Genomic DNA, 12,474 nt, shown 5'->3' on the forward strand with positions numbered 1-12,474 from the left:
AAGACTGAGCTGACTAGGAACTCACCGAGTACCACGCCCTGAGCGTCGCGAGCCTCCTGCGCGCCGATGTGGTTGACGCGGGCTCGACCAAAGGATTGCTGGGGTGGCCTCATCTGCTGGCTGTTGTTGTTGCTAGGGTTGCCATTGCTGCGGGCTGGCACACGGTTGGCTCCCGACAATGCGGCCCTAGGCCCAGCTACTGAGTTGGACAAGGCTGATGCTACCGGCTTGTTGGCATAGGGGCAGTTGGCGGTGAAATGCCCTGGCTCTCTGCAGTTGAAGCATGCCCTACCATTGCTGGTGACCTGGCTGGCGCTGCTCTGTGGGGCCTTGATAGAGTTCTGGCTCCGGAATGGGGCAACAGTCTGATGCGAACCAGATGCTTGGGACTGGGTCCGATAATGCATGGGAGCTTGGGATCTGGGCAAGGGATGACCGAAGTTCCTTGGCTTCTGGAATCGGTCCTGCTGGTGCGCCTTGTTTTCCAGGAACCGACGCTTGTTGTCCCTCCGTTCCTCTGCCTTGGCCCTCTCAGTCAGGATGGCCATGTTCATCAAGGTGTTGAAGTCGGGGTAGATCTGGGGAGTGAGCAGGGTCCTCAACTCTGCGTTCAAGCCTTTCTTGAACATGCCCTGCTTCTTCTCGTCCTTGTCCACCTCCTCCGGAGCATAACGGGCTAGCTCCATGAACTGGAAAGTGTACTCCTCCACGGATCGGTTGCCCTGGCGGAGTTCACGGAACTCATCCGCCTTGCGCTTCATGGTGGCGGCGGGGATGTGGTAGCGACGGAATTCCGTCACGAACTCATCCCAGGTGATAGTAGAGGCATCCTGGGCGGCAGAGCAGTAGTTCTCCCACCAAGCTAGGGCAGTTCCAGTGAGCTGGTGGGCAGCCAAGAGAACTTTGTCCCTGCCCTCACAACCAAATGGCTCCAGCTTCCTCTGGATGACACGCAGCCAGTCATCTGCGTCCAGAGGGTTGACAGACCCGCCAAAAGTGGGTGGCTTAGTCCGGAGGAAGTCCGTCAACTTCTCATTCATGTTCTGCCCGCGGGGCCTCTGGCGAGTAATGGCGTTGGCTAGAGCTTTCAGTAGAAGGGTCTGGTTGTTCATTACTTGAACCAGATCAATAACCGGTGGGGGTGGTGGCCGCTGTGTCCCCACCTGACTTTCTCCCCTTCCTTCAGGCTGGCTCACTTCCTGCTCCTCAGGAAGTGCTGCCGGAGGCGGTTCTTGCCTTTCTGGCTGCCTCTCTGCACTGGGGGTGGCATGGGCCTGGCTTGGGGAAGTCCTGGTGGCACGCTTGGGCGGCATCTGCAGATTGAGTGAGACTTTTATGAGAGTATGATTTGGATTTTAGTGATCTTTAAAGTGGTTATTTCGTATTTTCGAAGAGACAGAATCCACCTCCTGTCGACAAACACACAGACTAACAAGCAACAAACACAAACGGTTTTATTTATTTTGCCACGGGGGGGGGGGGGTACAACACTGCTGGGGTAAGGCCAAAACACGCACTACACGACCGGTTACAACAACACAACTGGAGGGGTACAACTCTAATCTGCGGACCATGACGGCTTCACCCCTTAGGCAATCCTGACTGGCATACTACTCGCGGGGCGAGTCTTCTCCCTGGGCTGAGTGATCTTCTATCGGAAGGAGAAGGGCCAGCACCTCATCCTTCAGAGTCCCGCCCGTGGGAGGGGTCTCGGGAACCACTCCATCCGACACCTCGGAGTCCCTTTCTGAAGGTGGTGGTGCCGGGGTGGCATCCGGGCTTTTCCGCTTACTGGGCCCTGGGGCAATGGGAATTCCTTCAAGGATCGGGGCCTCGTCGTCCTCGATGGCCACCATCCTCCTTCTGGCACGAATGGTGAGGTGGGCATCCTTCAGTTCCTTGGAGTGCCGATCCTCAGCCTCCTTGAGAGCCTCAACGGCAATGGCCTCATTGCTTTGGGCGGCCGCGGCTCGGGCTTCGGCGGCGGCTAACTTCACCTGGAGCCTTCTCACCATAACTTCTGCGTCCTCAGCCCTACGGGTCTGCTGCTTCAACTTAGCAGCCTGCTCGTCGTAGAGCTCATCCAAGGTGAGAAGGTAGGCAGCCATGTGCAGCACAGTGGGGTTATCCTCGCGTTGTCCACGTCCTTCCAAGGTCCGTACCCGGGCCAGCCAAACCGGGCGGTTTTTCTTGACAGGCGGGTAGAACCTCATTGGAGTGCGGCCAATGTGCCTCTCATAAATCTGGCACAGGAAACGGAGGGCCTTCCGGGCTGCCACTTGATAAGTATCCTTGTGCCGGAAGCCAGTGGCAGTCACATTCCATGGCTGGATGTCCGGGTAGCGGCTACTCCGTCCGATGTAGATAATCATCTCACACCGAGGGGTCCCGCGGTCCTCGTACTCCCTGCTGGTGTACTCCGGACGCTCATAAATTCCAAGGCGGTCCATGCAGGCGAACAGCAACCTGGGAAAACCAGGCTCCTCCAGGCAGTGGCTGTTGACCCACCCTTCCTCGGCCATCTGGAAAGATCCAGGGCACAAATTAGTTTTACAATAGAGCAGTGGTAGGAAGAAATTTTATAATTCTTTTATTTTGGTCAAAAAGGGCTAATCCGGTCCTAAGGTCGCGTCCTACAGCCAACCTGGCTCTGATACCACCTGAAGCGTCCCCACATAAATAGAGACTAAATGTGATACAAATATCAGTCCCAGGAGGCTGATAACACATTTATTCGACAGACAATTCAGTTACCGTACAACTCCCGAGGGAGTGGGCGTGAAAGCCACGCAGCGATAAACAGTAAATAAATAACGGCGGCTAACCAAGCGACTGCCAAAAGACAGCACTCGGGACTACACGGCAGCAGCAGCATCTTGGGCAGGACAACACCACAGGCAGCGTCGGGTGCAGTCACAACCTCTACTCGAGGTCCTCTGCAACGAAATCCGGGTCTTCCTCTGTAGCAATGAAGCAAGGGTGAGTACTAGCGTACTCAACAAGTCCAACCCCATCCACGGAGGGGATACAAGCAAGTTTATGCACAAGTATAACAAGGATAGGCTAGAGTTTATTTGCGGTAAAGCTAAATTTTCCACACATGCAAGGGTTTGTTTTCAAAAGAGGTCTTTGTAAAGCTTTCCTTTAGTACCCGGAGCACTGAGTGGGGTTGATCCTACACAAAGGATCCAAGGTTTTATCGCTATCGGACTCCCCGTCCGTCAGAGCGCACGGCACCACTGTCGGACTCTTCTGAAATCCCCCCCCCCACACACATGTCATTCTTGCCCAAACTCTAGTTATGTGACCAAGCCGTAATTCGTCCAATGCCGTGGACACGGCTACCCGGATAGGTTTTAACTCTGCAGAGGGTGTACACTTTTCCCACAAGTAGGGTACCGTAGCACGACCACCTTAGTGGCGGTACGGATCCTATCAAAGCCATTACCCACCTTAGCTAAGACTGGCTAGTTCTCGCGGAAACACCCAAGGGGTTCACGGCTCGTCCCTGAGACCGTAACCGGGACCTAAGTCACCAAGATCTCACTCCTTTTCCATGGGTTCCCGTTGCTCTCCAGCACACCTGAGGACTAACAGTTTAGCTAGTGGGATTTATGCTAAGCCGTTGCCCATACAACGGTCGAGTGGTTGCACGATAGTGGAATTAGGCGAGATGACACATCAACTCGGTCCTTAATCACGACAGGATGGATATCTCCCGACACTGCTCAACCACCAAGGTACGAGCACAACAACATGGCATCCCACACGAGGAACACCCATCCATCCCGTCTACACATCCTTTTTCCCCAACCCCGAAAGCCATCTCTCTTGCGTGGACACACACACACATTTATTTTCCGAATACACCATTGTAATAATGATTGCAGTTGAGTAACAATTTCCTAAGCGTTCTAGCAGCGGCTATCATCTAAACAGAGCGAGTCATATTTAGAGATAAGCACAGGACAACAAGGAATGTTCATAACAATCAAGGGGTGGCTATCCAACCATGTCTTGCGGTGAAATAATATGCATTTTGTAAAACAGGCCAATAGGTTGTGTTTGAAAAACTAGGTATTAAGTATGCATCAAAGGGTGAGATTGGACTTGCCGTCTTCAAAGCCTTCCGGGAGTTCCGGCTCGCGGTACTGGTCCTCGAGCTCGGGCTCGCGATCAAACTCTTCCTCGGGCTCCTCCTCGGGCAATCCGCGATCTACGGCACACACAAACAGACACACAAATAAATAAAAGAGGAAACGATTTTTAACCGTGAGCTCCGAACAGGAAACGCGAACGGAAAATAGGTAGAAGGATTATTTTTGGGAAATTTGGATATGGATCGGCGAAAGTATTCTGGAGGATGACGTGGTAAAATTTGGGATTAATTGGAGGGAGTTTGGCGCATGAAATGACGGGTTAATCATTGATTAGAGGCTTAAAGGGAGGTTTAGGGCTGATTTTTAATAAACCAGGGACCTATTTGTAATTTCTTTCGGAAGTGGAGGGGCTTATGTGTAATTTGGGGAAACTTGGGGGTCGGATCTAAAATCAAAGGCAATCTTCTCTTCTTCTCCAGGAACTTGGAGAGAGAGAGGGAGGGAGAGGATGGGGCCGGCGGCGGGCGGCCGGCCGGGCTTTGCCGGCGGCGAGCCGTGGTGGAGGGAGGCGGTGGAGGGAGTCGAGGGGGCTCCATCTTGCTACTTACTTTGGGGACTCGGGTAGGGGAAGGGGTGCGGCCGGCGGCGGGTCTTGGCGGCGGTGGTGGTGGTGGCTCGGGCAGGGGAGGTGTCGGCGGCGGCGGCTATGTGGCGGCGGCGGTTTGTGGCGCAAGGGGATGGGTGGGCGTGGAGGAGATGGTCGGGGCGGTGTCCCCTTTTATATCACCGGCGGGGAGCGGCCGGCGGTGGGGGACGGACCGGCAAGGCGCGGCGGTCGGCACGGCACCGGCGGTGGGGTCGGGCCGACGGCGACGCGGTGGCGTGCACGTGGGGCAAGGGCGGCCGGGCGGCGCGGTTGGCCGGGTCGAGCTGGGGGCCGGCAGCCACACCGGCGACGTGCGGCGCGGGTGCCGAGGCCGGGCGGGCCGGCGCCACGCGCCGGGCACAGGCGCAGCAGGCCCCGGGCGTGCGGGGCCGGAGGGAGCCGGGCCAGGCGCCAGGAGGGGCCGGGCGGAGTAACGCGCCGGGGTAGGTGGGCGCCAGGAGGAAGGAAGGAAAGGAGAGAGAAGGAGGGAGGAAGAAGAAGGAGAAGGAGGAAGAAAGAAGAAGGAGGAAAAAGAAAAGGAAAAAGAGAAAGAAAAGGGAGAGACCGGCGGCACTCGCGGCACGCGGTCGGAGCACGTGCACGGCGTCTGACACCGGCACGCGGCGAGATTCGCGGGCACAGATAAAAAGACAGGTGGGGGTCGGCATGGGTACCGGGACGGCGAAATCGCCGGGGAGACTTCTAATTTCCGGGAGCTCAGCGATAAAAAGATTTTAAAGACGGTTTTTAACGGGTGATTTTAGTTAGTGATTTCTGCGGGCGTTACACACCTGGGGGGGTTTGAATAAGCGTACCTTGAAATTATCGCAAGTTAAAACAAGTTTATCAACGACTTCCGGTACCTTGAGCTAGGAAAGTAAGTACTAATGTAGAGGAATTAAACTCTCTCTGCCAGAAATTGAAACTTCCGTTTTTAGCTCAGGCAGAGAGGACCCCCAAAACTCAGTGTGAAAAATGAGCTCGAGATGTAACCAAACTTAGTGTAGAGGCTCAATAGGTGTTTCTTAGCAGGACCACAAATTTCTTGCACTTAACAAACACGAACACCTGAGTAGATCAACCAAATTCACAAGTTTAATAAAGAAAGCAATTGAGATCAAACTAGCAAGGAGACACGAGGGTTTGTTTCACCATTGAGGAGCCCATTGGAATACGAGTCTACTCAACTCCCTTCCAATGTGCTGGGTCTCTTTCAACCACTTTCCTCGTTTCCACTAGATGACCTTTTTTACCGTGGAGGCAAGATCGTAGCCTTCACAAACTTACCATTGCTCACCACACCTTTGGGAGCTAGCCGGCGACGCCTAACCGTCTAGGAGGCAAGTCTCCAAGAGTAACAAATGCTTCACTTAAAACTTGACAAGGCAAACCAGTGCTCAAGGAACTTAGTGCTGTTCTAATGCTCATGAATGGCTCCTCTATACTACCCAACTCACTAGACCTAGTAAAGGTCACACAGCCTCACAAAGAGTGGTTGGGGAGAGCTATTTTAGCTTTAGTTCAGCTTAGAATAGGTAAGAAGCACACCAGCAACCTCAGAAGCAGCAACCAACCACTGAGGAGGGCGTGGGGTATAAATACCCCACTCCTCAAAAACTAGTTGTTAGGGTGTCAGACCAAAACCGGAACTACTGGTTTCCTAAAATCGGAACTTTCGATTCTTCCAAACCAACTAGCCGTTAGTGACACATGGTACCCAAAACTAGAACTTCCTGCTTCTTAAACCGGAGCTTTCGATTTTGCCACTGCTTGACTCGACAGAGTGTGTACGTGTGACTTTTGTGTCTCTCATCAACTCACATAGGAAACTTGAGTACTTTATCAAATGATCATGTGATGCATCCCTCTTGATAGTACGGCATATCTATACTCAAGATCAACACATAAAGACAATATTCCTCCTCTTGAGCTTCACCATCACGAATCATGCCATACTTGATCAATATATCCACTTGAGAGCTACATCCAACTTTGTCTCTTTGATTTGAGCACTTCATCCTTGAGCTAGTAACTTGATCAATATTCAACACATATGAATGAAACCCAATTTTAGATCATAAGTCACTTATTCATATGACTCAATAAACATTTGATGCAACCCATTGCTATACTTATTAAGGCTTGACTTAATACCTCGAAATCCTTCAAGCAATAGCCACTTCACCCTAGCAAAACTCATGGCTCAGACCACCATTTGACCAAACCTCGCTTAGTACCTCGTTGCTAATCCCTTGCTTAATTTCTTCATCCAATCGCTACCGCATTGAGTCTAGCTTCATTTTGACATCAAGAGTGAAACCCGCTTGAGATCGTATCTTATTTTGACTTCAATATCTCATTTGTAGATATCAAGCTTTTCATTTTATTTAGAGATCGAAGAATATCCCAATATCATCATGCCTCTATCTTCACCTGAATTTGCGTGTCATATATTACACATACACATAGTGGAATCACACAATATTACTTACTTATGACATTTATTTTTTGTTCAAGCAATCTTGCAATATGAGGCTATTAACCAAGCCTCAACTCATCTTTAGCACCATTGCTAGCTTTCCATGCTTAGATGAACAATTTCATATGTCACACTTATTTATTTTCACCATATGAGCCTTTTACTATAATCTTTCCCACAAAGATTATTCATCAATAACATTACACCTGCTTACATGCTTAATGAGTGCAATAGACCTTTAATCTAGTTGTCATTCAACCCACCAAAACCCACTAGGGGCCTAGATGCTCTTTCATCTCCCTCTTTTTGTTGATTGATGACAACCTCTTACAAAAGTTGTTGTTGACCTCCCACCTGCAGTTTTATTTTGGTCTTGTAGTCACATACACTTGCTATCAGCTTTGCCATGGCGCTGATACCGCATCATCCGAGCTCACGTGATGGCAAGAGCACCATGATGGCCGCCAAGTCCGTACATTAGGCAGCGCAATTAGAGCGATTGAGCTGGGCCCCAAAAATTAGGGGCCCCAACTATTGAGCTTTAACTAGAGGTTAAGAAGATATTAGTATGTAATATTCGTCCTTTAATTCTATAACATGATTACCTAATTTCATATTATAGTTCTTTGTATGAAAAAAGCATGTATTTGTTACTCATATACTGGAATCCAAATATTTCTCGATCATTTGTATTTCACTGCTATAGTATATATAGGACCCATTTCATGGTTTGCTCCGGGGCCTCAGAATCTCTCCGGTACGGCCCTGATGGCCGCTCCTTCCATCGCCCTCGCAACTGTGCTGCTGCTTTCGTTAGCCTCTCCAGCCACCTCATGCTCCGAGCAGGAGATGAGCTCCCTCCTCCAGTTCCTTGCCGGGCTGTCAGAGCACAACGGCCTCTCAGCGTCATGGCGGAACGGCACGGACTGCTGCAAGTGGGAAGGGATCACCTGCAGCGCTGATGGCATGGTGATCGAGATCTTCTTGGCGTCCAGAGGCCTTGAGGGGAGCATCTCGCCGTCCCTTGCTGACCTCAGCAACCTACAGCGCCTCAACCTATCATACAACTCCTTCTCTGGCGGCCTTCCGTCAGAGCTGCTGACCTCCAACATCATCGTCCTCCTTGATGTCAGCTTCAACCAGCTCAGCCGGGTCCTGCAACAAAACCTCAGCTCATCAGTACCTGATCACAGGTCACTGCAGGTATTGAACATCTCGAGCAACTTGTTTACAGGAGAGTTCCCATCCATCCTGTGGGAGAATAAGAGTAATCTTGTTGTGCTCAATGCGAGCAACAACAGTTTCCAAGGATGGATGCCGTCTTCCTTCTGCATCAGCTCAACATCCTTTGCAGAGCTTGATCTTTCCTATAACCAATTCAGTGGCAGCATTCCGTCCGGTCTAGGTAAATGCTCTGCGCTTAGAGTACTCAAGGCAGGCCACAATAACCTCAACAGGACACTCCCAGATGAACTCTTCAATGTTTCCTCATTAGAGTACCTCTCTTTTCCCGACAATGGTTTGCGGGGAATACTTGATGGTGCGCACATGATGAATCTCAGAAATCTGGCAATCCTTGATCTTGGAGGTAATATGCTACATGGCAAGATTCCAAATTCTATAGGTCAGCTCAAGAGATTAGAGGAGCTCCATTTGGAGAACAACAACATGACTGGGGAGCTGCCATCAACTCTGAGCAATTGCACAAATATCATAACGATTGACCTCAAGGGCAACAACTTCAGTGGAGAGCTTCAGAAAGTCAACTTCTCCAACCTGAGCAATCTAGAAGTATTGGATCTTCTATACAACAACTTCACTGGAACAATTCCGGAAAGCATTTACTCATGCAGCAACTTGATTGCATTGCGGCTATCTGGCAACAACTTACATGGGCAGCTTTCACCGAGAATAGGCAATTTGAAGTCTCTTGTTTTCCTGTCACTTGGTGACAATAAGTTTACAAACATCACAAATGCGCTTCAGATCCTCAAGAACTGTAGGAATCTTACCTCCCTACTTATTGGAGCCAACTTCAAGGGTGAAGCCATGCCAGAAGATGAAAATTTTGGTGGTTTTCAGAATCTTAGGGCTCTTTCCATATCTGAGTGCTCGTTGTCTGGGAAAATACCTCTTTGGCTATCAAAGCTAAAGAATTTGGAGATGTTGTTTTTGCAGAGGAATCAACTCACTGGACCAATACCCGCCTGGATTAAAAACTTAACTTCACTTTTCCATCTGGACTTATCATATAACAACCTTTCAGGGGAAATACCGATAGCCTTAATGGAGATGCCAATGCTAACAACAGAAATTACTGCAATCCATTCGGTCTTTGAGCTACCGGTTTATCTAGGCCATTCACTTCAGTACAGAATAATCAGTACTTTCCCGAAAACGCTGGATCTTGGTCACAATAACTTCACTGGTGCGATCCCTCATGAGATTATTCAGTTGAAATTGCTTGCTAAACTCAATTTCAGCTTCAACGCCTTATCAGGAGAAATTCCACAGCAGCTCGGTAACCTGACAAATCTGCAAATTTTAGACTTGTCTAGCAACCACCTCACAGGTGCAATCCCATTGGCACTGAATAACTTGCACTTTCTCTCTAAATTCAATGTTTCTCATAATGACCTGGAAGGTCCTATTCCGAGTGTAGGCCAGCTTAGTACATTTCCAAGTTCTAGCTTTGATGGGAACCCAAAGTTGTGTGGCACTATGGTTGCTAGATTATGTGGCTCAGATGAAGCACCTCCAGTCTCTGTTCCCTCCACCGAACAATCGATCAAAAGGATGGCCTTTGTGATTGCTTTTTTAACTTTCTTTGGTGTAGGGGTGCTATATGATCAGATAGTCTTGTCAAGGTACTTTGGCTAGTCGCAGTTTACATGTGGGTTTATGACAATTTTAGCGCTACTTGGTTCCTACTCAGGTTAAGCAACATTGACAACGGACATGATTTCAGCTGTGCGCTATATGTAACTCATTTTTATGTGTACAAAAACTGAGTAACTGGAGGGAACTTATGGGTCTGGGCACAGGACTGAGGAGTAACCCATCTGGTGCAATTGCAAAAACATCATAAGCTGATATAAATTGAAGTGGTCAAAATTTGCCAAGAAAAATATCATTCAGGTTTGGATTTTGAGCAGCTATAATTCCATCATTCAACTTTGTTGCTGTACAATAACACCACGCAGTTAAACCTTGATGCACTTCTAAATACAAGAAGAAACATTGCCTTCAAGTTTGGCAACCGACAATTATCAAGCTTTGTATAGCTGCAAACCATATTTAGATCCTGATTATGTTGAGACTGATGAACACTATGGCAAAATTGGTGATGGTGAGGAAATAGACTACAAGGACAAACAACCCTCCTGATTACGGCACTCATCTCTTCCTGCCTGATGCTGATGATCAACACTTCAATGGTGAAGATGGAAGTAATCCTGGGGCCAACCAAATGCAAGACAAAGGGACTTAGCTAATTTCTGGAGTCTCAGTTATATTCATGGCTTCCTTTTGTTCTGGTTCATGTAGCAGTGCTTTAAGTTATGTAGTTGGTCTCTTCCTCTATGGACTTGGTGATTGTGGATTTCAATCACTGATGTATCTTCCTTTTCAGTTGTGTTGTCGTTACCCACCTGTCATTTCAATGTACGAACTTATTTTCAATTATGAAAATTAATGGCAACAGGAACACAGCCTTTCTTAAAAAAACTCATTTCCATGTAGTAAGGATGTAATTTGAGGAGAGTTATGGCAAGGAGTGATCCATTAGGGGGAAATGGAAAAATAAAAAAAATGCAACTACGTAAGCTGATTCAAATTGAAGCAGTCTAAATTTGTCACCGAAAAATTTCCATGCAGCAATAATACATTCACCATTCAATTTTCTTGCTGGACAAAAGTCAAAAACACTACGCAGTTGAATCATGATAAGTATCCTACAATAGTAGTAAACAGGATAAATTTTGTTACAAATCGTAAATGTCAGTGCATCTCGAATTTCGAACTTTTCCCAACAGGGTTTCTGCAGGATGTACCTCGGGAGCACGTCTCAGAAGACCCACCACCCCAAACTGCGGGAATTGCCCTCCGGCGAGTGCGGCGCACTCCGGCGGCCGAGCTGTCGGGCCGACGCGGCGTCAGCCCCGGGTCACCGCCGCCGCTGCGTTTCGATGTCTCGCGGCTGTGCTTTCCGCGTCCCGGCGTCCGTGTCGCGCGTCTTGCTTCGACGTATTGAGCTGTCTATCTGACCTGGGCCGCGGACGTGGCCCACAAGAGAAATGGCTCGAAAGATGCAAACCCTGTGGAAATCATTTTGAGTTTTTGAATATAGTTGTTTAAACACAACTATATTTGAGGGGGTCATTCCACTAAAAAAGATTTTGAGGGTAAAAATACCATGCAAAGTTTCTGGATTCAAATATGAAGCATTTTCGAGACATAGGAAGAACCACCATGCAAACTAAGCACCAGCAGGCACCAGGCAGCAGCATGGGTAAAAAATTGCAAACCATGCAAAAACATCTTAAAGCGTCAAACGCATCAGGTCGAAGAAGACGACGTCACAATCAACCCTACAATTATAAGGATATATAACCAGCAATGTATATCCAACATAGCACAATTGTTGCCCAAAATCCTACGCCTTCTTCGACATCGTCTGTGTTGTGCATTTGTCAACGAGTTGCAACAGCACGTGACATGATCACGCCATGCGATCATGTTTGCATGTTCACACCGAATGGTGAACTCAGGTTAGCCTTGTGTGTAAATTCTCGTCGACGCCGTGGAAAATCTTCGTGTTTCTGGAGCAGTCCAGATCTCTGTTTGGTCATCACTCTTTTGTTCATGGCAATGGGCAGGTAGATTGACCCTGCTAGAATGTTATATACAACAGAGGGCGCCTGCTCTGCCAAGGACAAGGAATAGGCAAATGTCAAATGTGGCTTTGTGAATTGTGATGATAGTTTTCACAAGTTAACTACTTTGATTACCCCAAGTGCAAACATCTCTGTACAAACGCACCTGGTTGAGCCACAAGAAGAAGCGAGGTGACACAGGGTAGCCAACTGAGCCAGAAGGGAAGCAATGTTGGTGACGAATTTTGTCCCAGCAGTTACATTGGCGGTAGTGGTTGATGGAGGCGTCTTGTCTCTTGGAGACATGTGGAACAGATTGTGAACCACGCTACAGGAAGCACAGAGGCAGAGGTGTTGAGGCCTCTCATGTTCCAG

General features: G+C 48.9%; 1 protein-coding gene across 1 annotated transcript; it reads left to right on the forward strand.

Moving 5' to 3' along the window:
- The first annotated feature begins 7,959 nt into the window (after positions 1–7,959).
- Positions 7,960–10,945, forward strand: LOC117848357 (receptor-like protein 2). The gene has a single exon (XM_034729723.2). It carries the CDS (start codon positions 7,994–7,996, stop codon positions 10,103–10,105), a length of 2,112 nt encoding a protein of 703 aa, XP_034585614.1. The 5' UTR covers positions 7,960–7,993; the 3' UTR covers positions 10,106–10,945.
- The last annotated feature ends 1,529 nt before the right edge of the window (positions 10,946–12,474 follow it).

The sequence above is a fragment of the Setaria viridis genome, chromosome 1, assembly GCF_005286985.2.
Source record: "Setaria viridis chromosome 1, Setaria_viridis_v4.0, whole genome shotgun sequence".
Classification (NCBI taxonomy): domain Eukaryota; kingdom Viridiplantae; phylum Streptophyta; class Magnoliopsida; order Poales; family Poaceae; genus Setaria; species Setaria viridis.

What these genes read in the sequence shown, in the direction of transcription:
- LOC117848357 (XM_034729723.2), top strand. Translation starts at nt 7,994, where the DNA reads ATGGCCGCTCCTTCCATCGCCCTCGCAACTGTGCTGCTGCTTTCGTTA.